This window comes from Aspergillus tubingensis (genome assembly GCF_013340325.1).
Source record: "Aspergillus tubingensis WU-2223L DNA, scaffold_1, whole genome shotgun sequence".
Lineage (NCBI taxonomy): Eukaryota > Fungi > Ascomycota > Eurotiomycetes > Eurotiales > Aspergillaceae > Aspergillus > Aspergillus tubingensis.
Genome location: NW_023336275.1, coordinates 804,297 through 831,744, shown reverse-complemented (window position 1 = coordinate 831,744; position 27,448 = coordinate 804,297). Strand labels below are relative to the sequence as shown.

The window sequence follows — 27,448 nt, the reverse complement described above, 5'->3', positions numbered from 1 at the left end:
CTGACGGAGATGAAGGTTTCACTTTCATCCTTATATTGACTTCTTGGGGGGATTATTCCCGAGGGAGTAGGTGTGTGTGTGCGTGCGTGTTACTTCTTCTTTTTCATTTTATTCTTCTCATTATCCATGATCATGCTTGGTGTTAGTGTTGGCGTTGGTATTGAGAATGGGATGGTAGGTCGACTATGCTTGAGATACGGAGTGGCTCCTTACATATGTTTCAGGTGTCTACTAGTTCTCTTCACAAATACTGGAAACGATATATGAGATATTTAATAGCGAACTGGATAGCTATATTCAAGTTGGAGGTCTGTTTGGTTACTTTTGTAATCGTAATAGTATCAAATACTAGAATCTATGAATGCAATCATATCATCTTTTCCATTGTACTCAGTCTGAAAATTAATGGTTATCCCCATATCTCTAAATGACCTCTCATCCGGATACATACTTTTGATTCTTAGAACTTCACGCATACTCAATCGTGACTCTTAACAGAACTTCTCCTACAGATTAGCCAACACGTAAGAAAAACAGTAGTTTATCTCAAAGTTTCCCTCCAAGCTGAATTTAACTTTTCTTTCCTGAAATAAAGCTTCGTGTGGCTGTGTAACACTCTATCCGTGACGTTGGCTGTACAAGCTTCATAATGGGATGTACAGTTTTACCGTTGGTCTGCAGACTTTGTATGTTCAATCTTAGACTTGCCAATCGTCTTGGCAGTTGGTTAAGTTTCAAAGCTAATCGTGAGTAATATGGCTTGGTAGAGAAGGTATACTTAGGAGTTGGTGCTAATTGGTTTGGTGTTACTTAGAGAGTCGAAGGTAAAAGTGGTAGTCTTATCTGGTGCCATTATTTAGCTGATGCGCTGGAAGTAGTGTCAGTATGGGAAGCATAAAAAGGACTGAGTGATAAGTAATATGCATTTGTCGAGTGAGTAAGTCTCTTAGTTTCACTTAGCTCGTGCAGACTAATAGTGTATTGCAGTCCCTCTGCTCCTTCTTCGCTTGCTCTTCTAGCCATAGTATATGCTAATTAAAAGCACTAAAAAATGAGAAAGATATTGCTATGTTCCCATCCGAATCATTAACATGTTACGCATATAGGAAATAGACCATACATTGGACAGAAAAAGCAACACAACTAGACAGGTCAGGTGATAAGCGCATCTGTCGTGAACCAGAGGGGTCGAACTTTTGACGACCGGTCCTCTTTCAGAACCTCATGCAGTGTCATTATGATGGTAGTAACCCGGTCGACTTTACTTTATGTTGTACAAGCTTCAAGCCACCGTTGTGACATATCAGGCATCAGAGACAGATCTCACAAGCGCGTTTACTTATCGGTTTCAGCATTCACAGCAGTTGAAAGAAAGTCGGAAAGCATGTGCGGTGTTACATTAGAGTCAGCTGTCCAAGGTCTTTTCGCTCAATGCAGATGCAAAATAGCCAGCTGAAAGTGATCTTCTCTCTAGTACGTATCAGAGGTGAGTGACAGTGTGACATATTGTGCATGATGTTCGGCTCATTCTGGAGCCAAAGCACTCTGTGCTCAGATGTTCTTGGTATCTATATAATATAGTTTGGCTGGCTGTGGTGGTCTCAGTCCACATGCTATGCCATATCAATAGTGTCGCAATTAGGTGCTGACATCAGCTAATGTGCCCCGGTTTCGACAGACCATGGTTAGAGGGTGACCTGAACCGATGTGATGGGTCTAGATGGCCAAGAGGTGGTGGAGACGAGCGAGGGGTATCTCCTCAACTGGATTGGGGATTGGCAGCATCGAAGAGGGAAGTTTGTAAACAGTTACGTCAGGAGCGAAGGACTGTTGTCTCACAACAGAACTATAAAATCGATCAGTAGCTCAGCTCACAAAATAGGGACTTCCTACTTCGGACTCTAGCATAAATAGACCTCTCCAGAAGTACGAGAGTGATGAGTCCAGACCATTATTCCTTGTAGCTTTGACCCCTGGATCAGCGGACAAAGTACGCATACCTATCTCCAGGATGTTTGTGCTCGGTGTCCCCTTAGATAGGAGAATAGATAACCCCAGCTCCCCTGGAGGATGAATCCGAACGAGATGACCTCATTCCAACACTCTTCGAGCATCCAGGCCAGTCCATTCCCTTCCTAAGATGGCTAGTAGAACAGGTGACCAAACTGGCATGCACTGTCAGCAGAACCAAGTGGGTCGACACCACCATTACACTCGGGATCAGAGGAAGAAAAATGAGGTTAAAAGCCCAAGATATCTCCCGGTAGTATGCATGCCCTACAGTAGTACGGGGCCCCCTCCTCTGCCATGGCTGACCCAGTGCCCCCCTGGTCGCCCGCACGGGGATGGGGTTGTCTGAAACACAGAACAGGGATTAGCCTCAGCAAGGCAGCCCGTATTGGCCAGTTGCAGTCCGGGTCGGGGACTAAAGTCTGACTCTGGTTAAGATGGGCGAGGACTCAGCGCTTAGGCGGGCATGTAAGGTAATGCATGGTAATGATGCAGGTTGCATTCTCACTAGCGGTATCATTAGGCTATCTCAGACCTGCCTGCGAGCGGCTTCAATGCGCGCGCGGTTGCAATGTTTTCTTCAAGGCTGCCATGCCGTGTCTCCGTCGTGGAGGTCCGGATTGAATCCGGAATCTTGCATGAAACCTCCGATTATCGAAGCCGCCCGTTGCATCCAGGCGTGTGATGAGTGTGATGGGGGAAGGTCATCAAAGGCAGACAATGGGGCGCAGCGCTAATCCAAGGTCATGTGAAGGAAGAGCCTTTGCATTCCGGGGGGTAATTTTCTGGGTTAGCAGGCATCGTACTTCGTATACAGTCTTCGATGGATGCAGATGCAGGTAGGTAGTTAGTAGTAGACCGCGCAGGAGAGTAAGTTTAGTTAGTTAATTGGCTAACTAGTTACTCGTCCCGCTCATCTCATCGCCCATATGACCCGAGGCTAAGCATGATGTATCTGATAGTAGTGGGGAGATTCTTCACTACCAACTACTATCGACAGGTAACTAGTCAAACAATATTCTTCTAGTTCGACTCTACATTGTTCCAGCGGTGCCCCTAGTTCCCAATAAATTCTCCGCCCATTATGTCATGGTGGTTCTGCAGAAACTTCGCCACAGTGATGTGGCTCAAAATGACAGCAGCGACGGGTGAGGCGCAGCAATCGGCCATCGCCGACACCGCCGTCAGTCAACTCACGTCTTGTCCACCAACGGGGCTTTTCCTGTTGCCTGCCTGCATCCTGCATATCCTTGCTTGCCTACTCTCTGCTGCTTCATTTCTTTTTTTATACCATTTTGCCGTCTCTCTATTTGCCCCATGAGGCGATCCATGCCTCTTTTTTTGACTCCAGCCTTGCTAAGTATGTATAGGCTAGGGTCCACGATATGTCATAGTGCGGGCCATAACGGTCGTTCCAGCATTCCGCATCCAATCTGATGGGTCGCATGGTCTCTAGTGCACAGCTGACGACGCGCTGGTTGCTTATGCCGCATTCTTGCGCCAGACTGACTACCTTGCCATCTGGTGCCCGGAACCGACTCCAGCCGACCACAGCGATGCGCTCTGCCATTGTTTCCTCTCGTGCCTCCATCCATCCAATCTCTTCCCATGCCTGGTGAGTGTACTCCGCTTTGATTGAGTCCATTGCTGGGCGCGTGCTGAGACCGAAGTTTAGCATTGTCTTGCCTCACCCATTGACCCCAGGCACTGCCGCTTTTTGGTTGATGCTCCGGCCCTGGTTGGGTTGATGCCGTCCGAGGAGGGTCGTGCAAGGTCGGCTAGTCTAGGGGATGACATGACCGCATCTATGGATGAACTTTTTTTTCATCGCCATTTCAGCCAGTCCCGGTGTCGCCGGGCGCCCACTACCCCTAAATACCAGGCTTGTGCATTGGCTTGCCACAGATCCATGTGCTCGGAGTTTGTGCCTGGTCATGGTAATATCTCCAGATTCCGGTGTCTCCTGGATGACACGAGCACAAGCCAGGGCTCTCAGTCAGCCAACCATGAAGCAGCGGGTGGGCGTGCAGACTAGCGACAAGTTCTACACATTAGGGTAGTTCAGGGCAACGCGAGAAGCGCATGCATGCAGATCGGGGGGAGGTTCGACGGGAGAAATCCCCTTTTCGCTCCCTTTGTGCTGCGTGTAATAACGGAGTATCATTTCTTACGAGGAGGCCTCCCGTCCGACTGACTTCCCATTCGAGAAAGTCTGGAGATGACCGTCGACGAAGCTCAGTCCAATGGTAGATCGTAGCAGGGATCTCAGCTGCGGCGTATGAGCCGGACCGTGAGGGTGTCAGCGAATCTGAGGCCAGAAGAGACCTTGTACCAACTTCCAAGGACATTTAGCTCGCCCCACGATGCCCTCAACCCCTCCATGATTCATCAGCTGAGTCTGAGGTCTTTTTCCCTCCGCTACCCGAAGAGGATTAGGGGATCCGAATAATGTTGTGGATTGGAACGACCAGGCCGAGTTCGTTTCACGTTGCCCTTTCCCCATTGCGTGCTGCGTCCATGTTTCGATCAGGGCTTACTTGGAGGAGAGAAGTTCCTCCTATCACAAGTTTATCTTAGTGTGTGTTCTCTCCAATGTTGCAAGAAACATAGAATAAGAGCGATAAGAAGTAGTGCAGTGTGCCGCACAACAATACGCAGCAGGCAGACAGTATCCGTTGGGTCACGATCTTTGGAACCGAGTCGGTGCGACAGCGTACTGGTGGTCAGCGCTTTGTGGACCCTCCTGAACCTTTGGTTGATAAAGCGTGGGATTTCGGGTAGATTATCTGGTTCCTCTACACTTGATCCGGAAAGACCCTCTATAGTAGTAGTTATTGTTGTTATGGAGTATGTGGTGCTATTGAAGGCATATTCTTTCTACTATGTACACGGCCGAGTCCAACGCGCTGCTACTGTGAGTCATGCAGCAAGCAAATGTGGGTTCTATTGTGCTTTTGCCGCGGGCAGCGGTCTGTATAACCCGTTGCGCGCAAAACTTGAGCGCGCGGGGGATTTACTCTTTTCAGTGGAAGATGAAGTTTTGATGATACAGTCTTATTTGTCTTGTGCTTTTTCGTGTCTTTGAATTATGGTTAACTTTCTCCTTTTTGTCCCGTGACTTAATACACTTGTTGGTTAATAAGCCACCCTTGTTAACAAATTTAGTGGAAAATGCCCTCTTTGGGTATTTTAAGAGTGAAACTAAACCAGATTCCTTCTCAAAAACCCACCATGAGAGGGCCGAACAACCTACCATAAGCAGCGGTTTACTAGGCAGATGTTCTTCCCAGCTGAAGTTGGGATCCACCAGGTGGCGGAATGGGCGCCGGCTGCTATTGTCTTACTCGATTGGGCATTAGAATTTCCAGGGCAATCGGGTGATCTTCACAAACCAGGATAATGGTGGGGGGTTCAGCGAGGATATTCACCACGTTCTTTTCATTTACGACAGCATTCAAGATCCATGGAGTCTGAACTAGAGGACAGCATCCAGGATGACTGCTGAAATAATGCTGTCAGTGAAGGCAACAGAGCAGAATCAGATAAATCGACCCGACCAGTCAATTCTGCCGACCACAGGACCGTTTTCCAGGAGCCGAGAGAGATGCATCCGTGCATGCATACACTCCAGCCCTCCATCCATCCGGAAGTGGATCAGCCATCGGGGCTTAGCCAGCCCTCTTGGTCATTGCAATTGGCATCGCCGTGCCCTGTCTACCTGCACGCCGGACTGAAATGCATACTGTCTTCTGCAGCGCCTCCCACTTTTCCCAGCTGCTGTTGCTGCCGCCCCAGACGGCTCATGCACCATCATTTTCTCCCTTTACGTCTCTCTCTCCTCCAGTGTAACGTCCAACTTCTTTCTAACTCATATGCGTGAACGGGATGTCAGACCTGACGGTCCGTCCGACCGTCAGTCTGGGTCGTGCCTGTGACACACAGACGAGGGTCTAGTCCGACCTCTTATTCCCACCGTCGCACTCCGTAATGTCCAGAGCAGTCCAGACAAGATCCCTATTTCCGCAGGGGGGGGAAAAATAGGAGTTTATGACCAAAGAGAACAATCAAATGAAGAAATACACGCAACACAATCTATGAGAAAAAAGTAAAAAAAGGTAAAGGGGTGGAAAAAAGCACCTAGGCCCGGGAGGGATTCCAACAATACTACTACACTACTACCACTACTTACTTAGCTTTTGTGCTGTCTCTCCCACGCGATTCGACCGCCGAGGAACCATCCGAAACCCTCCAAATCAGGTCGCAATGCCGCCAGGGAACGACGGGCGTCTTGGTCGAACTTTCTTGCGATGCCGCCAAAGAGTTGTTTGGAACATTTCCTCGTCTTTTTGTTCCCGGTATTGTTTTGGAGGGGTAGATAAACTAAAGGGGGTGTGGAAAGAAAGAGGATAATACTAACTAGACTAAGCGCCTGTTGACCCAAACTTATCCCGTATTTAGGTACTATGTGTGTGAGAGTTGAGTGAGAGTGTCCACCCTACACAGATTTTGTAGTGGTATCTACTTAGTGTGCCATACACACTAAGTCACTAACATATGCTACCTACCCGCCCCGATCGTAGTGTGGTCTAAGTTGGCCCCATTTCTTGACTCGGGTGTGGGAAAACGAGACGGTAGTTAGGGAATCTCTTAGCAATGACATCTTTGGATCGACCACGCCAGGACTGGTCGGGTGTCTCCACCACCGACGACACTTCTGGACGCCTGCATCCTGCTAAACCCAGCCCGAAGGGGAACAGACCTGACGCCGCCGCTGCTGCTGCTGCTGCTGCTGCGCACCTGAGATCGGACGGTCAATCCGGACGGTGGCCAATTTTTTTCTTCTCGTACCATACGATCGGGATTCCGCGTCTGCATGAGTGAAAAAAAAAAAAATCCTCACCTCTAAGAAAAGGAGGAAAAATGAGAGTACTAAATGGAAAAAGAAAAAAACCTCGGAAAACAAGTAAAAAAATGAGGGGAAAAGATTAAGAAAAGTAATTAAAATTCTTAAAATGGGAAATCGAAAGTCGCCGGTCTGCGCTATTGGAGACTTTTTTCTAACTCCAAGGCAAAAGCTGGATGGGTAAATGTAGTGCGCGCGTGTTGTGTGTGTGTGCGTGGGTGTGTGTATGGATATGGGTATGTATCAGTGTGTAAGTATGCTGCTGGATTTTACAGTTGGGATTTGGATCTGAATTTTTTATTAATTTTAATTTTTTTTATGAGTGACCTCTATAATGTTATATTGATCACCTTTGATCTCTCTTTTATTCTTCTAATATTTATCCATCGACATCTCTTTTCTTTTTGGTCTGACAGTCGGAGCCAACGTTTCTTGACAGTGGTTGACAGATCTGCCCTTCTCACCTCATTTGGCGGCTGTATAAATCCGCTCGGAACCACAGTTTTGGCTGCTGCTACTGCTGCTCCTCCCCCCCTCTTCATACAGTACTGCCTCTTACTGTATCCATCCTGCATCCCATCCGATCCATCCATCAACTCGCTCAGTTGACTTTTACCTCCATTTAGGATTGACTGATCCATCCCGAAAAGTTGGTCGGGACTCTTGCTTTCCCTTTTGGGTCACCCTCGCCCCTCTCCTCTTTTTCCCTCTCTTCTCCTCTTTCTTCTGCTTCCTGCTGCTTCTCCTTCTCTTTGTCTTTCTCATTCCCCCGTTTGTCCCCGCCTCGCTCTTTTTCTTTTCTTCCTCCCCTCTTCTGCCGCTCGTCTGGTCCTATTTCTTTTTGATTGATTTTATTTTAAACCCTTTTGCTTATCATCGTTGCCATTCCTTTCTTTTACCCTCACTTCTATTGCGCATTCGCCCACACACACAAACAGTAATTTTGACCTATACAACCCTCTTCCTCCACCACCACTACTACTACTCAAGTAGTACTGCTTTCCACTCCACTCCCGGTTCCTGACGGTGGGGATTTTAATATATACTACCAACCTCCTCCCTCCGGGCAGGTAACCTTCCTTCCGACTACTTTCTAGTCTTTCCGCGCTGCCCCTACTCGCCTCGGTCCTCGTGACTTCAAGTTACTTTTCCGTCACGCTTCGGACTGTATCGGGATAAATCACTCGCTGTGGGCGAATGTCGCCTCTATGCTCTTTTTCCACCCTATCTTATCTCTCTCTTTACTGATCCGCCCTTCATTTTTGCGTTCGTTTGTCGTCAAGTATAGCACCATCTTTGCTCGTCACTGCGCAGTCTAATTATGCCAACCGTCTTGCTGCCCTCGTCGGCAGCCGCATTCGCTCCACGCTCGTCGCCGAACGTGGTGTTGAATGCGCGCATCGAGCCTTGGCTGACTGCCACCCTCAAAAGAGTGAACCGAGTCAAGCGACCCCTTAACAATGTTACCCAGCATACCAGATGCCTTACGGAGACGCTGTCATCCCCCGACGCCATCTGGACGCTGTGCTCTCTGATGTTTCCCAAGGCCCCCGATGCGGAACTCAAGAAGGACGACAACCCTCTCGTTGAGGCCATGTGCAACTACCAGATGGTCCACATCGAAGCGTACGTCGTGCATGTCGACATGGTTTCGCAGAACGAAGTCGCCTTTAAATTGACTCCGGAGACCATCGAGGCTCTCGTCGACTACCACAAGGATGTCTATTCCGTCGACACGGCTGCCAGCACTTGGGACTGGTCCGACAAGGATGGCCAGCTGAAGAAGCTGCAGGAGGAATTTGTGCAAGCCGTCAACAAGTTTGTCTATCGCACAGAGGCGCTCGCGCTGGAAGGGCTCGAGGAGGATGGCGCAGGCGAACTGCTTGGCGGCCGCAGCGATGACGCGAAGGCGGCGATAACCAGTCTCTTCGTGCCTCTACTTCCCCCGCCGCCACGTGTAGTTGACGTCCTCCGGTCGACCCCTATCCTTCCCAGCTCGACCGTACCGGGAACCTGGTGGCAGGAGCCGATGCCACAAACACTGCCTTTGGAGTCGTGGAAGGTCCTCCCATCCAGCCCCGCAACAACCAGCACTGGCGAGCCGAACGCTGGTATGTGGACAACCATGAACGGCATGGGAGAAGCGCAGCTTACTTCCCCAACCTTCAGCCAGCCGTATACCACTTCACCATACAATGCGACACAATACTACAGCACAGCGGCGACGTCGGCGACCATCGCGGCGCTCCCGCTGCCGAGCATGCTAGTGCAACCGTGCAGCACAGTGGCTGGTCTGGCGGGGTTTGGATGGGAGAACCGGTACCAAGATTTTACACTGCCATACGGGACAACAATGTAACAGGTCCATGGAACCAGACACTTGATGTTAACGGTATCCCTGACTTCGCGTGTCTTTGGAATAGATCCGAGGATCCGTACCGACAATATGACTACGGCTCCATACCACCGGGGCCCGCGTATACACAGTCACGAGAACGACCGGGGTCCTATCCCCACGGATACCCTCATCAGACTAATTGGCATCAATGACGGCGTTACCCTTGATGATTTGCGAAACACATGATACACCCTCACGTCTTTGCATTGGTTTTCTTATCTCTTTTCATATTCGATGACACCAGTTTCCACCACAAGTGCCCTGTTCTTTTCGTTTGCCTTTGACAGCGCTAGCGTTTCGTTTGATTTTCGTTCTTTAGCATCAAGAGCGGCGGGTCGGCTGTTTGTTCTGATTTTGGGGGATGCCCCCTTTCAATCCCGCATTATATGTCATGAAGACCTGGTTAGCCTCGCGGCTTGGGATATGATTTGGATGAGGAATGTTCGCCCTTCGTTTCGTGTCGCGGAGTCAGGAGGGCTGCTGTGCTGTGCATGGTGGTCGTCCTGACGACATCGTCTGCTGGGTACAGGTACCCATTGATGGCAGAGGTGGCTAGCGACTGCTGTGGCTATCTACATCTGGGATGTGATGGCTGCAGAGTTTGGCAGCACAGATGATGTGGCGCAGGTAGCCCTGGGGCGTCTCTGATCTGAAGATCCGCCTGTGGCGGACCTGATCGGGTTTGCAACTAATGGTCTGTGACCGTCAGTGGAACCTTACGAGACTAACCTGGGCTCACTGTCCCGTCAATGTGGCTGTCCGGTAGGTTCATCTCCTATCATCCAGGCTGGGTTTGAAATTACCTGGATACGCCCGTTCACATCCTCACTGGGTGAGACTGTGAGCGGGAATCGGATGCTGGAGGGCTGCGCCCAGTCTTCTTTGGATCTTCGTTCTTTATTCTAAGCATTACTACGATCTTTTTCAATTATTTGGCACGATGTACTTAGTCTGACATAATGGACCACAAGACGATCGGCACTGCGCAGTAGACAGGATGTAGGGTAAGGCGTAGAATAGTAAGTACTGATCTCATGGCTGTTAGGGGAGAGCGAACCTTGCTGGATTCATCGGCAAGAACGGTCGTTTTGTGCCCCGGACCGGTGACGTCAGACACCGAACTCCGCAACACCACCAGAACCGGAGGTACCATTCATTATCTTCATTCTGACGACGAACTCTTGCTCTTGTCGGATTAGCTTCTAATGGGTATTCTAGTGTTTTATTTTATTCTATTTTATGTCTGCCTGGTTGCCTAGATCCTCCTGTGACATAGCCTCCTCTTACTTCCCCCACCTATCGCCCGGAGACTTCCCTAATCTACAATCATCATCACTCCAACATTTCCTACATCTTACACAGGACCTCGGCATTTCTCCAGAGAATTCTCTCACGTCCAGAGAATAACCCCAGAACCAAGACAACAAAGAAAGATCTCACATGACCAATAACACCACACCACATACACAACAATTGAACCGAACCGACCCGAACCCGAACCACAAGCATACCCAACTAAGTCGATAGAAAGAAAGAAAGAAAGAAAAATGCCCCTCCCCACGCTCCAAGAATCCCTGGAATCCCTCTCCCCCACCACGTGGACCGACGTGCCCAGCACCGACCCCGCCGCCCTACGAGCCTACATCACCGACCTCCGCACCAAAGCGCACCTGATTGTCGATTCCGTGCCGTTGCCATCAGACGACGATATCCAAGCGCAGCAAGCCGCGTATGGCGGACATCCAGCGAGCAAGGTAGTGAAAGCGAGTGCGGCGGTCCCCGTGCATGATCTGGTGGATCACGATAACGGGAATAATGGCGATAGCAGTAGCGGTAGCGGGAGCGGGAGCGGGAAGAGCAACAACAATGGGAAAGGAAGCGGGGTGCAAGCACTTCGGAAACAATGGAGCAAGCCGATACGAGTGACCAATTCTCGGGACAATCCGCTCCAGATTCCGATATATAAGTTGCAGGGGGGAGATGGGAAGGGACATTGGTTTGGGAGGCGGAGCGTGCATGAGGGGTTAGGGTTTGAGCGGTGGAGGGAGAAGTTGTCGGGTGAGATGGGGGAGACGTTAAGGAGGAATCAGGAACGGGTGAGGAAGGGGAAGATGCCGGATCAGGCGGTTAGGGGGATTGGGGCGGAGAGGTTGGTTGAGGGGGTGGAGGTTATGGGTGGTGGTGATAGTGGTGATGGGGAGGGGGTGATTGGTAAGGTGCAGGTGTATCATGTTTCGGCGCAGTTTCCGAAGCCTACGACTGCGAGGGATTTTGTGAGTTTGATTGTGAGTTGGGATGAGAGTGAGGGTGAGGAGGAGAAACGGAAGAAGGAAGGGAAGGGGAGGGAGTGGATGATGGTGTCGAGACCGTGCGAGCATGATGAGGTGCCTCCGGTGCCGGGGTATATTCGGGGGATGTATGAGAGTGTGGAGTTTATTCGGGAGATACCTGTGGAGGGTAAGCCTGAGGGGGCGATGAATCCGGTGGAGTGGGTGATGGTGACGAGGAGTGATCCGGGGGGTAATATCCCCAGATGGATGGTGGAGAAGGGTACCCCCAAGAGCATCTGTACGGATGCTGTCAAATTCTTGAATTGGGCTTGTCGGGACGGGGAGAGGAAGAGGAGGTCCACGGACAGATCGGTGGGCAGTCATAGTCAGTATGATGAGGAGGATGCGTCCAGCAGTGAGGAGGACAGTGACGACGAGTCATACACTGAAGTCGAACATCACGGGTTGATTGCCAGCTTCGCGTATTTGGTGAACGCAGGTCTGGAGCGGTATGCGCCGCAGACGGTGCTGGACTACCTACCGCAGCACTCACGCCAGGTCTCTGCCCAGAGTGTCCCTGCCAGCAGCACGGAGCCAGATGTCGAGGGGGCTAAGGAGTACGAAGACGATGCAGTATCGCACGACAAAGCGTCGATAGCACCATCAGCAAACTCGGGCGTCGAATCATCACTGGAAGCAGGCCCCGACGTATCCGCGCTGGAGCTAATGGCCAAGAACAAAAAGGGCAAGCTGACCTCTCACGAGAAGCAGCTGGCGAAGCTCGCAGAACGCAAACGCAACGTCGAAGCACAGCTGGATAAAGTACGAGCCGACATCCAAGCCCTCCGCGTGACCTCACCAGTCGAAGGTTCCAAGCGCGACAAGACATCCACGACCGCTCTAGCAGCAGCAAACGACCAAGCCAGCAGCGAACCGCCAAGCAGCAGCCCAGCAAGCAGCGTGCACAAAGGCCAAACGTCAAGCAAGAGCCGTCATGCCGAGAATCCGGACCACGAAACGGCGAAGATGCACAAGGTTGCGTCGGGGCTGTTCCACGACGAGTCCAAGCTGCTGAAACAGCTCGGCAAGATCGAGAAAGACCAGGTCAAGGAAGCATCGAAGATCGAGGCGCGGCAGCAGAAGCACGCAGACAAGCAGGAGAAGCATCGCTCGCGGGCAGAGACAGAGGCGTTGCGCCGCGAGGTAGAGGTGCTCAAGAAGGAGGTGCACCGACTGCGCGGAGAGCGCAAGCAATGGCTGGATTTGATCGGGTCATTGCAGAATGAGAATACGCGGTTGGCAGCGGCGCAGGGGGGCGGAAATGACAAAGCAGATATTAGCATGTAATGTGATTGTATATTAGCGTAGCGTTGTACATGATAATCGATTTGTTTTAGTCCATATCCTTAGTATGTAATGTAATGCATGAAACCACCACGCCAACGCCATTAACCCACCATTGAACTCCAGTAGTATGCAAGTACCTGCATGATACAAACGCGACAGCACATATCCCACCAACACTCATCTATCCCCCTCCACAATATCCCATCATCATCAAACACTCGACTCCTTCAACTCATATCATCTCACCCATTCCTCAAACCCCACCACCAATCATCCCCTAAGCAGTAGTAATAGTAGTTTATTCCTGCGTCTAAGCACCATATCATCAGCCCTATCCCCAAACCCAAACCCCAAACAAGAAAGAAATAGAAAGAATGAACCAACCTCCGGCGGATTCCCCGCCCCTCTAACCATCTTCTCAATCATCGCCGCGCGAACCTTCTCCTTCGACTCGCCCATTCCCAACGCCATATACGACAACATAGGCGGATGACCAATATACGAGGCGTAGCTATCCCGGACAATGTTCGATACCCATTCGTATTTCGTCGTGTCCGCGTGGCCAGTACCGATGTACCGCGCTTGCATCGCCTCGAGGTTTTGGATCGTGCGGAGTTTGTCGGCCATTTTGATTATCTTTTTTCCCTTTGGTTTTGGTTTGGTTTTGGTTTGGTTGTGGTTGTGGTGGAGTGGAGTGTGGTTTGAGTTGAAGGTAGTTGGAATGCGGTGGATAAGTTAGATGTTGGAGATGAGATGGATAAGAATAATTGATGATGATAAGTCACGTGACGCCCGCCCACTTGATATAGAAGTGGGACATGCACAAACTACAGCATGCGTAGCTAGACGATATATATATAGCATAATGGAACAACAACAAAAAGGAAAGGATTCTAGGGATGATGCACTTGCAGAGAGGATTGCAAGAGTTGTGCACGCGCACTTTGATGCTTTGCCCGCACGCAGTAAACCTATTTTGAGGGATGATGGGACGAGGGAGTGGATTCCTATGTGTGGGGTTGTGGTTGTGAGGGGTTTGTATATTCTTTCTCTGCTGGATTTTATGATTAGGCATTGTTGTGTAGTATGCTTACAATATGTTGGTGTAGATAATGGTGATACAGCGGAGGAAGAATTGACCTGTGTGGCTATTACGTATGTTCACCTACCACTACCTACCCTATATAACCATACAACAAACACATTATTTACAAGTAAATACTAAATCATCCAGCTCCGGCGCAAAATGCCTCCCTACCACACAACTCGCATCCAGCACCGGTCTCGTCCTCCACGACTGGCACGCCGAGATCCTGGCCCTCCGCGCATTCAATTACTGGCTGTTGAGTGAGATTCGCGCATTGATAGACCATGAACATCAACAATCTTCATCTACATCCAATCCCTCCCCCTTCATCCGCCGGCGCCAACAATCCCGAAACAAGAACACCAACAACAAAGAACCCCCCTTCGAACTCCACCCCTCCCTAAAAATCTACCTCTACTGCACAACCGCCCCCTGCGGCGACGCCAGCATGGAACTCACCATGGCAGCGCAAGACGACCCGACACCATGGGAAATCACCCCCTCAGAAGAAGAAGAAGCAGGCCTCCTCTCCGGCCGGGCCAACTTCTCCCAGCTAGGCATTGTCCGCCGCAAGCCCGCGCGCGCAGACGCCCCGTCCACGAAAAGCAAGTCCTGCTCGGACAAACTTGCCCTGCGACAGGTGTCGTCTCTCCTCTCGAGGGGGATGAGTTTGCTAGTGGCTATTACGGAGAATGCGTATCTGGCGGGGGTGGTGATGCCCCGTGAGGAGGTGAGTGAGACGGGGTGTGTGAGGGCCTGGGGGGTGGAGGGGAGGATGGGGCCTTTGGTATCGAGGTTTCAAGAGGGAGGAGGGGATGAGTACGGGTATGGGTATGGGTATCATCCGTTCCGGGTTCTCTCTGTTGATATGGAGGTGGTGGAGGAGTTGTGGGCGTTTGGGAAACCGAAGAGTAAGGAGGCTGGGATGAAGTGTAAGCCCGGGAATATCTCGGCTGTTTGGACGGCTGCGCCGGTGCTTGGGGGGAGTAACAGTGGTAGTGGTGGTGGGGTGGATCGCTATGCGGCGGAGAATGGGGCAAAGCAGCTGCCGAAGTTGAGTGGTTCGTGGACCGGGTTGTATGAGACGATCATTGGGGGGATGAAGCAGGGGTATAAGGCGTCGGTGCCGGTGGGGAAGGGCGCGTCGGCGCTGTCGAGGGCGAAGATGTGGGGGGCGTTGAGGGGGGTGTTGGATGGTGATGGTTCTGAGGGCGGAGATGGAAGGCATGTGGTTAGGGCATCGTCGTATAAGGAGTTCAAGAGGGCTGCGCTTGAGACGTCTGTGGGAAAGGCACGGGAATGTGCTATGCTGGAGGCCAAAAAGGTGCTGGTGCCGTGGGTGCCGAACGATGGGGATGTTGAATGGGGATTGGAAGTGTTGGTGGATCAGAAAGGGAAGAAGAGAAAGCGTGATGATATTAATAAGAATAAAGATGTCCAGTCTAGGTAATACATGTCATGTCCGATATGTGACTCATTCAGACGAATAGTATCATACATTAAGAACGTTTGTTCGGTCTATACCCATAATTTCAGTAAATGCCAGGAATGATCCGGCTCCGGACCAACGACGTATACCGGTCCCAGTCGGCTCCGTACTTGCGCTTGCACTTCTCCTCGTCGCGCTGCTCGCGGTGGATCAGCAGCGTGCCAAAGTACACCAGGAAGAAGTACGTGAAGATCATTCCCCAGCCCCGGCTCTCGGGGGTCTGCACGGCCTGCTTCTGCAGGTCCCCGGTGGCCGGGTTGATGCTCTGGATAATAGCGTAGCCGGCAATGCCCGTAGGCAGACAGTACGACCACGACATGACCCAGTCGCCCAGGTAGTTGATGTGGCGGGCGCTTCCCCACCAGCCAGACGTGATCAGCTTGGAGCCGCTGGCCGTCTGGATGTACTTGAGGTGCTTGACGCGGGGATCGTTCGGGTTGGTGCGGAAACGGTTCTTCTGGTTGTTGGCGCCCCGGAAAATCGAGTAGCCCACGGCAGTGACGGCCAGAACGAGCAGGATGCCATTGAAGCCCAGCTCGTACGGGAAGACGGCCAGGTAGCGGGTCTGGAAGTTGTAGATAAACGGCACCCAGACGAGGTCGCCAAACGAGAGCATGAAACCGAAGCCGTCCATAATGATGTCCATTGTAGTCAGCAGGGCAGGCTCCATGTACAGGCCATCCAGAACGTAAAACGCCTGGAACGCAGTCGAGATGACGATCGAATCCGTGATGTAGCCGTAGGTGCGGTACTGGCGAGCAATGTTCGACAGGTTCAGGATGATCCACCCCAGCAAGCCGGGACGCATTTCGAGCCAGGACTTGATATCGATCGTGCGCGAAGCTTCACTGACAAAGGGAATTGGCAGGCGTACCCGGGGATTCAGCTCTCTGCCAATGAAGAAATCATACAACGCGTTACCAGTGTGACCACCCGGAGCTAGCTGGCGGAGCTCGGGGTTGGGCTGCCCGGGGGCCGGAACGGTGAAGCTCTTTGCATAGACGAAGATGGCGATGACAGTGCAAATCACTAGGTTGGCGGTGATGACCTGCAGGTAGTTGTCCCAGAGGAAGGTCCAGACAGCAAAGTCCGCGCCATAGACGTAGGTGCCCGTCGCACAGCCGGAGAGGATCAGGACGGCCGACAGAAAAGCTGCAGGGCGTTAGAGAGGCAGATACGAGTCAGGTGGAGAAACCAACCGTTGAACTTGTAGGGCAATCTTCCTCCACATGCCAATTCAGTGCCCTCGACCTCCTGGCCAGGCAGGAACACATACATGACCAAGCTAAGCAGATAGTAGCCCAGTACCCAAAGTGTCACGCTTGTATCGTAGAAGTCCGCAAACCCTCCCTTGGGCCAACCAACCTCTGCCTTCAATTGGTCAAGCGTCACGGTAGAGGGGTGTAGTAGCGAAGGAGCCGGGCAGCCAGAGACATCGTTACACAGGAAGGTGAAGCTGTAAACCAGCACGGGCAGACCAAACACTATCCCAAACGCACCGAGACTGTGGGGTCAGTATGCAATTGCCAATTGTAACAGAGCATTAAACACCTACGGTCCTCCGAATTCATAGCCACGTTTCTCTGGAACCGGCTGAACCCGAACCTTTGTCTTAGAGTCCTTCTTGGAAGCCATGACGGGCTATACTGGATCTTGATATGGGGATTAAGGAGAAACTGGAGAAGAAGCCGCGGAACTTTTGGCAGAAGCGGAGCCGACGATGCGGGCGGTGAGAAGCTCTCGATGGAATCTCCGCAAGAAATGCGACGTTTCATCTCCGCGCATTACGACGCCTGCTTCATCTGCTGCTCCTCCTTGTCCTTCCCCTCTTTTCTCTCGCTTCTTCTTCTTCTCTTTATCTTTGGTCTCTCCTTTGCTTTGCTCTCCTTCGACCTTCCCAAACTTACCGATCAGTTCCTACTTCCAGCTTCCTGATCCATCCTCGTTCCCTTCCTCGGCTTAGAACCGTTATCGCCGACCGTCCCGGCTGCCTCCACCGGAGATCATCTTCCCACCATGAAGCCACCCACATCCTCCTTGCTGAGGTTCCTCTTCCTCCTGGCTGCTCCGCTTGTCTCTCAGGCTGCCTCTGATTCTTCTGCTCCCAAGGATGGCCTCTCTCCCTGCGTCGTTCGCTCTCCCACGACCGGCCTATTCTACGATCTCAACACCATCTCCTTATCTCCGCCCCCAGTAGACGGGGACAAACCGCGCAAAGGCGCCCGAGACGAGAGTTGGCACGCCAGAGGACACGATTACAATGCCAACTTTACGTTAAATATCTGTGCGCCTGTGGTCGAAGATATCAAGGATGTGGTTGGAGTGGACCGCGCAAGGTGGAGGAATGTTAGCGCCTACTACGAGAGGGAGGGTAAAGTCTACTCCATTGGGTACGGTGACACTATTCTTCTATACCACTTACCATAATCACTAACTGACGCGGTGCAGTCAACAAGCATCAGACCCCTTCTTCCGCGGCCGAAAGCTGGTTATGAACTATACCAATGGCTCCCCTTGTGCCGGCGACTACATCGGAAATGCCGCCCGCACCAAATCTACCATCATGTCGTTCCTTTGTGAGCGCGATACCCCTGCCTCTCAAGCGACAGTCTCCTTTGTCGGCACCATGGACCAGTGCACATACTTTTTCGAGGTTCGAAGCTCTGCCGCTTGTGGCGCGACCGCGCCCACACCGGATAACCCGGGTCTTTCGCCAGCCGGCGTTTTCGGCGTAATGTAAGTGAGAAACACCCTAATATAGGACCAATCACTGACAAGCATAGTGCCTTGATTGCCGTGGCGGCGTACCTGGTCGGTGGTTGCGCATACCAACGAACTGTTATGCACCAGCGCGGTTGGAGACAGTGCCCGAACTATAGTCTTTGGGCGGGAATGCTCGACTTCATCAAAGTAAGTATACTGGCGTTAATCCCGTTCCGACGGTCCCGGCGGCACGAGCAGGCCCCGTACAAGGAGTTTGGCAATGCAAGGTTACCTGTTTCGAGGATGGATTGAATCTGCTTTGGCTGGTCTGGAGCTCAATTACATCAGGCGTGCTTGCCATTCGTCTTTCCTTACGCTTGCCTTTCTTGCTTGTCTTTGAAGTCACTCGTTTGGACATCTAGCCTTTTGGACATTTAGCCGTGTTGAACGCGGTATATACAGTCATTGCTCGTGCAGGCCTAGCAAAGACGTCCATATAAGCTGGAAATATGTCAATAGCTCGATTGATTGATTCTAGAAATCTTTCCTTGCTTCACACATCTATCTGAACACATACAACTGTCACATTTGCTATTCTTCAGGAATACATTCATTATACAGAACCCTAAGCTAACCTCATCTCCTCTCTCTTCCCCTCTAAAACAGGACATGATCATTATCCTCTTCTCCTCCCTGGCCCGCCTCCTCCGCCTAAAACGCTCCCCAACTCTCGGCCACGGTCACACCCGCGGTAACAGCGTCAACCACCGCGGCAGTTTCGGCCGACGAGGCAGTGACGTGGATGCCGAAAATCGACTGATAGATCAGTTAGATGAGGAGTGGGAGGATTAAAAGGATCTGTTTGTTAACTAGCTTTGTTTGTTTCTGGGGTTTATAGCGCAACTATATGATATATTGCTGCCAGCATTGGTTGTATTTTGTTGTACAATGGCCGATTATCATATGGATGGTGCAAGCATGCATGGGTTGATTTGTCGATTGATTGATTAAGCTGGCTCTGTTTTATAGCGTCATTGAGTATTATTACTATGAAGAGCATGAGAATATGTTTTGCATTTTACCACACCCGAGGCCAAGTCTAGTACCATAACTATATATTTCACAGTCAACTATGTGTAGTAGCACCCTATAAACAACTCCCAGGGATGTTAAACCTATTGGCTGGACATGTCCTCGATTAAGCAATACATGCAAGTCCTGGACGAAGAAACATTAGATAAATACAAAAACAACGAACTACCACCCAGATAGCATACTACTTCATCTCATCATTTAGCTTGAAGGAAAAAGTATATAAGAACAAAAAATGCATTGTCGGGGAGTCGAACCCCGGCCACTCGCTTGGAAGGCGAGTATCATAACCGTTAGACTAACAATGCTGGCTAGTTGAAATGTACTCCCTACAACAGCTCACAATGCGCAAAGCACTAATGTCAGATCTATGGTATGGCACTTGAACTAATGAACAGAGTAGTATATTCTGCTATGCTGAGCTTAATGGGAGTATGTATGATTGAAACATGGAAATGACTTATTGGATGGTAGAACGTGTATAACGCAACGTACTTGTATGTAAGTCGACCAAATACGTCTAAGGCGACCATATGAGTTACATCTTAGACTAGACAATGTAAATAAACATGTGATGATTTCGCAATTATAATTGACTGAATACATACTAAAAATCATACTTACTATTCTCAATAACCATACACTACCTTCAATTTACCCTAAAATAATGCAACATGAAATATAATTCCTTCCGACACATGCAGGTTAAACTTCAAACCACCCCACCCCATGCAAATCCCGCATCCTACTTCACTGGTGGTGCATGGTGGGGTATAAACTAAATAACTGGCAGCTTTGTCCAAGGAAGCATCATTGGTCTAGTGGTAGAATTCATCGTTGCCATCGATGAGGCCCGTGTTCGATTCACGGATGATGCATTCTTCCAAGCATTGTTAGTCTAACGGTTATGATACTCGCCTTCCAAGCGAGTGGCCGGGGTTCGACTCCCCGACAATGCATTTTTTGCTTGTTTCCCTCTACCTATCTATCTGTTTTGTTCTTTTGATTTACTATTCTTGTTCTTTTTGCTTAGATGGCGGGGTTGGTGGGCTAGATTGAATCTGTTCGTGGTTGATTCTTAACCGTGTCCAACCGATATATGGCATACTCTAATTTAGATACACCGAATTATCTACGAAAGTGAATAAAAATTCTTGATTGAGGTATATTTATTCCTGTTGAATATATAACCATAATATAAATACACAGCATCAAGGCATGACATGACCAGACCAGACTAAAAGCGTCGCGTCGCATATACCACATAGCCAAGGTCGTTCATAAACTCCAAAATCTTTTCCAAAACCAGACCGTCCGCCCCAAGCCCGAATGTACCCCGCTGAAAACTAAAAGCCAAATCAAATGATATTTCCTCCTACCTGCAGACACAAATATTACAATTGCTCATGCCTGTGAACCCCGGTTCACCCCCAGTCCTAAGTCAAATGCCCCCATTGGTATGTTTCCGAACCCAGACAGATCGGGACCTCCCACGACAGGGTTACCAGAACCGGCGGCCTGTGAATTTGGATCAAGGCCTCCACCGGCGCCCACGGGGTCGAGGTTGAAGGGCAAGAACCAGGCGCTGGGTTGATAGTATTCACCTGCACCGGACGGGGCATTAGGGTCTAATTGACCGGTAAAGATGGTGGAGGGATCTTGATTAGGAGGAGCTTCGGGGCGGTTCACGGGAGCGGGCATCGCCGGATTCTCGGGTGGGACGAGGGATGCAGACGGGTCAAAGTCGCCAAAGGAGCCGTAGACAAATTGTCGATCCAGCTGCGGGAGTTGATCTGCTGCGGGCATAGAAAAGTCGAAGCCGGGTTGTGCGAAGGGCTGCTGTCCTGCGCGGTTTTGGTTGAATACGGCCGGCTGAGGGAATCCTGTACCGGTGGTTCCCAGCATGCCCGGAGCGCCGTCCATGGCGATTTCATTCATTGACTGCGGCGGAGTCGGTCCATCGAACCCGCTCACGCTGTCAGCCTTGCTGCTCTTCTTCGAATGCCTACGTGGGGCGCTCGGCTGTGGTGTAGGAGAAAGACTGGCAAAGAACTCCTCGACGCTCTGAAGGTCTGGCCGTTGACTCATGACACCATCGTCGCTCTTTGCCTTTTGAGGATCGGGTTCTTCCCAATGTGACCTCGACATCCCATGGGGATACTTGTCGAACCAGTCACCATACTGGAACATAGGCGCAATCTGCCCACCATTCTGCGTAACCACCGTGCCTTTGATGGCCGCATCCGCAAATTGACGGTATCGGTCCTTGGCACTTTCTACCATGTAGTGAAACATTCCCCAATACTTCTTCATCTTATTGAGGTAACGGTATGTATGGCGCAGATTTTCCTTGGAACGCGCCTCCAACTGTGCGTTTTTCGAGAATATGCCCCATATATGGACAGTGCTGGCCGAATAAGCGCAGTATCCAGCGAACGGGACAGTGAGAGGATAAGCTGATGCACGGTCGATGAGGATAGAAATATGATGAGCAGCTTCCACTGCTGCTCGGCCGGCATTGCTCAGGAATGCCTTAGGCATGTCACGGGGAGGTCGTCCTCCCGGTGATAGCGGTATGGCGAATTGATTCAAGAAGAGCATGTTCTGGTGGATGATAATGTGCAGAAAGATGAACTGGTTGGCGATTCGGTCGGCTGCATGGATCTGAAGGTTTTCGTAAGTGAACAAGAGATGGCTAGGGAGAGACGCGGAAAACTCCTCAATCTGCCGCTTGAGGCGCATGTACCCAGACTCCTGCGACCACAGTGGCTGCGTGTCTTTTCTTTTTCCTCCGAGGTTGAGATAATCAACGATGCGGCCCCATATGACAACTGCACGGATGATATAGGCTGAAACACCCATGTTCTCCTTCGCATTAGATAGCTGACCAACATCGTCTGGAACTGGATTGAGAACATTGCCGTCCAAGTCTTCCGTGGGCCCCGGGATCTCCATCTGAAAATGTGACTCCTTTATAGGGAGCTGTATTTGCAGGAACTTCTCGTTTCCTATCGGCGGACGCTGACTCCCGGATGAATTATAACGGTCCATCAAGAAACACGCCCACATGGTTCGCCTTCGTATCTCCCGATCCGTAAAACTAAGCTGCGATCCGTTGCCATTGTTCTGGACTAGTAGAGGGTCATAGTCGAGCTCCCTATGTAATTGCAGGGCATACGCCATGCGCAGTGCTTGGCCACCGAATGACCAACTCCGCCCGCCATGACATGTACCGAACTCGTGAAGACCCAGAAGGAGGAAGACAGTCAGGATAGTAATATTAGGTTCATCATGGCGACTCAGGGCTATAGCAGCTGCTGGATTGGCCCAGTTTTCGCCACGCAGGAAAGGTGGTTCGGAATTGATCTGTGGATGGGTTGAAAATCGAGCGGAAACGGCGCAAACGGCAAGTATAAGAACTGGAGGAACGGTTCTCGCCTTGAGTCTTCGGATGAAGCTTGGCTTGTGAAGGAGGAGGTAGGATTGCCCGTAGACGCAATCGAAGAACACCTCTGCCAAGTGCTCCTGGATCTCCAATGACGGTAAAAACTCGGCACCTGCACTCATTAAGCCCGACGCATCACCTGGTTTACTCTCACGGCGCATCGGAAAGGTATCCTGCGGACCATTGCGGCTCTCCCGAGCCCACTCATCCATTTCCGCAGCAAAAGCCTCTTCCGCTGTCCGCTTCTTCTGCGCCTTGTTGGTCTGTCCGGGTTGAGGCGGTCGAACCACCGACCGGCCAATGGCACCCATATCCCTAGTTTCTTCCTTGGGGATGGTTTTGATGACCCGGTCCTCCATCCTCTTCAAGCGCTTATCCAGCATCGCCATGTAGTCCGTCCGGGGCGCCGCCTTTCTGGTAGTGACCTTGTAAACACATGGTATTCGAGAGCGCGAGCAGTGCTTGCACGCAGGCTTTTCGCCCGAGCATCGAATCTTTTTTCTTCGACAAGCAATGCAAGCGAGGGGTAGGCGCTTTCGCTCCTTGCCGGCTTTCGTCTTCATTTCGCTCCACGCTGGTTTTTCGCCTCCCTGTTGATCGTGATTGTGTGCGGGGTCGCCTCTGCCGTCGTCCCGGTGGGCATCGATCCCCGACTCGTGCGAGGTACCCGGATCACCGGCAGTAACGGCACTGCCGGGATCACGCGAGCTGGCCCGGCTGTGGTTGTCGAGGTCTTCGGGAAGAACGATATCGTCGTGGCCCAGGGTCAGGCCGGAGGCCAAGGGGGACTCGTCGGACTCCGGAGGGATCATGATGGGCGCAGGTACCCCAAGAACAAGACCCGGATCATCGTTCGGTAGGAAGGGGGTGGATGCGGAGGGAGTTGGCCACAGGGTCTGGTCCTGCTGGTGCTCTGGGGAGAAAGACGGGACGAAACCGCGGGATGAGGCGGTGGTCGAAATCGGTGGGTATGGGGAAGGCTGGCTGGGACGGGCGCTGACTGGAGGCTTGGCACCTCTCGCCGTCGTCATCCTGGGGGAATTTGCCCTTTAGTAATTTGGATGTTCGTCGTCCCCGGATATTGTTTTCACTATAGTAAATAGTTGTAGGAAATGTCAAGTTGGGGATTCTGGGTGAGTGATAATAATGCTAATAAAAAAAAGGTACAGCGCCAATAAGGAACCCAGTTTCCAGAACATGGGTGTTGTAAAGAAGAAGGTTCAATAGCTGAACGTGCAAGTCCGGAGTGTCATCGGTGGTAATATATATGGGGCTGCGGTTATTGGACAACCATCGACTGGCTCAACCACCCCAGACCCTTGCGGAACCCACTAGACAAGACCAATCTCCAGGAGAACTAGAACAAATAATATCGAAAAGGGAATGAGGTACACAATAGCGGTGGATGGAATCGTGCAGCGAGGGAACGTATCGGAAGCCTGCAGCGACGTTGGGTAAATACCAACGAATGCATGGCGTTTCTAGCCCGCAGTATCACTGGCTGCTGTTATCCCGCAATGATCCCGGGGAAAAGTTACGCTATCAACTACTAGTCTAGTGCTGGCTTCTTTGCTGACAGACGTCTCCTTACTCAATTTCCTCGATTGTTGCATTTATCTAAGCTTGTATCTCCGGGGCTTATAGTATTACGGTACGGATATATAACCCAAATCTTCCGACATGTCCACATCTGGATCTGTCCTCCATTATTCCTCCCACTCCCACTTTCCCCAAATCACTTCATTCATGGCCGGTGATCAAACTCCGTGCTAGTGTGGTGCACGCGACTTCCCCTCTCGTATCCTGGTCAAGCGTCTCTAGCCGGATGCAACCTAGCATTAACCCGAGCTTGCTGCGGTCCGGGGCCATCCTACGACGATTTGGGCCGCCCAACTCGCTGACGCGGTGCGGCACTCTCTAGTGACGCCTGGATTTCTGAACCCAAAGCATAGACGCCATAGCTAGGGAAGACGATCCAGAGAGCACTAATGCGACCGTTAGATGAAACAACAACACCATCAAAGAACCAAAACCTACTTGGGTATGATCCACAGGAAGAACAAGGTCCAAGGGTCGTTGCGATCAACGTCGGCGAAACCAGAGAAAGCCTCGTTCAGCCCTATGCAATATTCATTAGAGTCATATTCCAAACCAACCCTGACAGCATAATGGCGACTCACAGAATAGGGCCGTCTTCGCAAGAGTCATAACCGAGGCGCTGTATGCCACCAGAAGCGCAGTCGCGCCGGGACGACCAGTAACAACCTTGGACTCTTTCAGCATCCACATTGGTCCTTTCTTGGTTTTGCGTTGGCCTCGAGACGTGTTTCCCGCTGTAACCCCATGTGTGTACACAATCACCAGGTAGTAGATATATCCAGCGGTCTCGACAAGGTTCAGGATCGTTTGCGCAATGGTAAATTCATTGCGCGCATTGAATGCCGGCCAGCCGTAGAGGTAATCGATTGTGCCATACAGCGCATACGGAGTCCAGATCGGGGAATGTAGCTTGCTTTCGAGCTTCAGGTGAGGGCGCAGCAACACGTAGCTGGCATCCCATAGTACTAGTGGAACAGAGAAGATCAACCACAGTGTAATGGCACCAGACGGGACATGCACCCATTTTTTCCCAGAGCCATTGGCACCTGTAGAAGATGAAGAAGGTGTTGATGGCGGCGAAGCTCTCCCAGTCGCGGGGGGCGGAAAGTCGCGGGGATGGTGTCGCGTGGAAACCATGATGATATACGTCTAAGCAATGAAGCGTATCGATAGGAGTTAGGTTATTGGCAGGGCAAAAGAATCACGAGATCCATGTGAGGATAAAGATGTGAAAGACATTAAGAAGATTGAGCGCATGGATGCGAAAAAGTGAACCAGTCCTTCTGGGGGGCTCCCAAGTATGAGTGACGGTTAGTGACGTCGTCCAAGTTGAGCTCCAGCGCCACCTGTTCGCTGGTATGACGGGTGGGTTCGTTTTCCCTTCCATGAGATTTCTATGACCCGATCTGGACTGGACCCTAAATAGCTCGGATATATCTAATCTTTGTTGAAAATAGATCCGGGAGATTGAAGATCTCTCCACTCGTGGGGATTGCAGCGGTGCGCGGAAGGGAAGGGGGATATACTCTCCGCCGCCTGGCTCTTTACGTTTATCCGATAGCTGTCTCTTGCTGCGCTGACATCTAAACAAGCACGTAGTTGCGTTGCTCGCTTGTAGTCAATCCTAGACCTTTTGATTTATCAATAAAGAGATGAGTAGAGTGTGGACAAGCTTTCATCTTTACAAAACACTATGTTCTGCTTTGTCACACGATATAGTGTTGTAGTGTACTTAACAGATACAGTGTAGTAAACCTTCCGCTTGGACGTCGCTCTGCAGCAGAATCTAAAAGTCTAGAACCAATAGCCCAGCCATGATCTTCATCTTAGCGGACACCTGGTCCTTTTTGTTTCACGAACCGGTGGGTCGTCGTGGGTGTTGTTGTCCCCTAATGTGATCGTTGCACCAAATAAAGTGCTTATGGCTTCAATGGAGCTTGGGCCGAGACAGAATCCACTCACCAAGCATTGGAAACAGTCCACAGACAAGACCAATCATGCCTTCTACAGTCCCACCGAGGATGTCTTGTCAGAGATGAGAATCCATCGACCTGCCTCGATCGTTCCGGTTATCCTTCGCTCCATGTATCCCAGTTGGGAAAGATGCCCCGAAGCGACTACGGTTTGCCGTAAAAGCAGAGAGCGCAGAAGATACGCCGAAGAGTCCCCAGAGCCAGTGCTAGCTTTCTCCACAGAAGCCCACTCATTTGGGCAGCATATAGTTACGTTATAGTCGTTTCGAATTGCCAGTTCGCGGGGAAGATCACTTCGGGTGAGCACTGACCACATTCTCACCTGGTAAGAGATGGACCCCAAGAAGCACCAAAAGGTTGAAGCTCACCAGCATGCTTATGATCAACACAAATTGCTAACTTGTCGATACAGGATCTCGATAGACTTGCTCGCATCCGAGAAAACCAGCGAAACAGTCGCGCTAGGAAACAACAGCACACCCGCGAGTTAGAAAACAAGTTGGCTGCTTTGCAAGAACAAGCGCGTCACCGGGATGTGGAACATAGAATGGCCGTGCAGAAGCTTGAGGCAGAGAACAGGAAGTTGAGATATCTTCTGACTCGCTCGGGCTTGTCGTCGGAATTATTAGAACAGTATCTGCAAATCGATGATCCAGCCTTGACTGAGAAGGTAGCCATTCCGAAGCTTCGTTCGACTGAAGCACAATGCCAGTCACAAGACAGTCCAGCCTGTATGCCAAAGTCGAGAAATGCTGCTACCGGTGCACTACAATCAATTGAGCCGGGCCTTTCTAGTCCAGGACAAAGCTGTGATCGTGTTACAAAGCCTCGTTCGGAGATTGTGCAGGCGGCCTCAGACATTGAAGTGCCCGTCCGAGACCAATCTGTCTGTGGTTGTGGCCCGGGGGAAGCCGTGGAGTCATGGCCGAGCAATGGTGATGTTTTGAATACCACACTTTGTGCCATTGCAGATGAATTGATCGACCAGTACAATACACGTGGAGTGGAGCTGTCAGAGATCCGCAGGAAACTCTGGGCCGGTTTCTCCAAAGGACTCACTACAGAGGAGGGATGCAGAGTACAGAACCATATACTGTTTCAGGTTTTGGATGAAATAAGCAACAGCTGACAT

The 27,448-nt window shown here is 51.0% G+C and overlaps 10 protein-coding genes and 3 non-coding genes across 13 annotated transcripts; 7 read left to right on the top strand and 6 right to left on the bottom strand.

Moving 5' to 3' along the window:
- Positions 1-3,316: 3,316 nt before the first annotated feature.
- AtWU_00282 (uncharacterized protein) lies at positions 3,317-3,688 on the bottom strand (the record flags this gene model as incomplete). Its single annotated transcript, XM_035495398.1, has 1 exon — positions 3,317-3,688. One exon carries the CDS (start codon positions 3,686-3,688, stop codon positions 3,317-3,319), a length of 372 nt encoding a protein of 123 aa, XP_035351291.1.
- A 4,546-nt stretch (positions 3,689-8,234) lies between these two features.
- AtWU_00281 (uncharacterized protein) lies at positions 8,235-9,272 on the top strand (the record flags this gene model as incomplete). The annotated part of the gene is made up of 1 exon (XM_035495397.1): positions 8,235-9,272. One exon carries the CDS (start codon positions 8,235-8,237, stop codon positions 9,270-9,272), a length of 1,038 nt encoding a protein of 345 aa, XP_035351290.1.
- A 1,586-nt stretch (positions 9,273-10,858) lies between these two features.
- AtWU_00280 (uncharacterized protein) lies at positions 10,859-12,928 on the top strand (the record flags this gene model as incomplete). The annotated part of the gene is made up of 1 exon (XM_035495396.1): positions 10,859-12,928. One exon carries the CDS (start codon positions 10,859-10,861, stop codon positions 12,926-12,928), a length of 2,070 nt encoding a protein of 689 aa, XP_035351289.1.
- Positions 12,929-13,226: 298 nt separating this feature from the next.
- AtWU_00279 (splicing factor 3B subunit 5 family protein) lies at positions 13,227-13,555 on the bottom strand (the record flags this gene model as incomplete). The annotated part of the gene is made up of 2 exons (XM_035495395.1): positions 13,227-13,238; positions 13,313-13,555. 2 exons carry the CDS (start codon positions 13,553-13,555, stop codon positions 13,227-13,229), a joined length of 255 nt encoding a protein of 84 aa, XP_035351288.1.
- A 238-nt stretch (positions 13,556-13,793) lies between these two features.
- Positions 13,794-15,465, top strand: AtWU_00278 (tRNA-specific adenosine deaminase; the record flags this gene model as incomplete). The annotated part of the gene is made up of 3 exons (XM_035495394.1): positions 13,794-13,962; positions 14,038-14,083; positions 14,163-15,465. The coding sequence occupies 3 exons, from the start codon at positions 13,794-13,796 to the stop codon at positions 15,463-15,465; spliced, it is 1,518 nt and encodes a 505-aa protein (XP_035351287.1).
- An 82-nt stretch (positions 15,466-15,547) lies between these two features.
- On the bottom strand, positions 15,548-17,139 carry erg24B (c-14 sterol reductase; the record flags this gene model as incomplete). Its single annotated transcript, XM_035495393.1, has 3 exons — positions 15,548-16,656; positions 16,704-17,008; positions 17,060-17,139. 3 exons carry the CDS (start codon positions 17,137-17,139, stop codon positions 15,548-15,550), a joined length of 1,494 nt encoding a protein of 497 aa, XP_035351286.1.
- A 381-nt stretch (positions 17,140-17,520) lies between these two features.
- On the top strand, positions 17,521-19,059 carry AtWU_00276 (putative vacuolar sorting receptor (Mrl1); the record flags this gene model as incomplete). The annotated part of the gene is made up of 4 exons (XM_035495392.1): positions 17,521-17,894; positions 17,953-18,240; positions 18,288-18,414; positions 18,874-19,059. The coding sequence occupies 4 exons, from the start codon at positions 17,521-17,523 to the stop codon at positions 19,057-19,059; spliced, it is 975 nt and encodes a 324-aa protein (XP_035351285.1).
- Positions 19,060-19,535: 476 nt separating this feature from the next.
- AtWU_t13 lies at positions 19,536-19,607 on the bottom strand. Its single transcript has one exon. It is a non-coding gene; the product is annotated as a tRNA-Gly (tRNA).
- A 499-nt stretch (positions 19,608-20,106) lies between these two features.
- Positions 20,107-20,177, top strand: AtWU_t12. Its single transcript has one exon. It is a non-coding gene; the product is annotated as a tRNA-Gly (tRNA).
- A 9-nt stretch (positions 20,178-20,186) lies between these two features.
- On the top strand, positions 20,187-20,258 carry AtWU_t11. Its single transcript has one exon. It is a non-coding gene; the product is annotated as a tRNA-Gly (tRNA).
- Positions 20,259-20,962: 704 nt separating this feature from the next.
- Positions 20,963-23,775, bottom strand: AtWU_00275 (putative C6 transcription factor; the record flags this gene model as incomplete). The annotated part of the gene is made up of 2 exons (XM_035495391.1): positions 20,963-20,972; positions 21,035-23,775. 2 exons carry the CDS (start codon positions 23,773-23,775, stop codon positions 20,963-20,965), a joined length of 2,751 nt encoding a protein of 916 aa, XP_035351284.1.
- An 839-nt stretch (positions 23,776-24,614) lies between these two features.
- AtWU_00274 (uncharacterized protein) lies at positions 24,615-25,480 on the bottom strand (the record flags this gene model as incomplete). Its single annotated transcript, XM_035495390.1, has 3 exons — positions 24,615-24,729; positions 24,782-24,863; positions 24,925-25,480. 3 exons carry the CDS (start codon positions 25,478-25,480, stop codon positions 24,615-24,617), a joined length of 753 nt encoding a protein of 250 aa, XP_035351283.1.
- Positions 25,481-26,648: 1,168 nt separating this feature from the next.
- Positions 26,649-27,445, top strand: AtWU_00273 (bZIP transcription factor; the record flags this gene model as incomplete). Its single annotated transcript, XM_035495389.1, has 2 exons — positions 26,649-26,672; positions 26,729-27,445. The coding sequence occupies 2 exons, from the start codon at positions 26,649-26,651 to the stop codon at positions 27,443-27,445; spliced, it is 741 nt and encodes a 246-aa protein (XP_035351282.1).
- Positions 27,446-27,448: the final 3 nt, after the last annotated feature.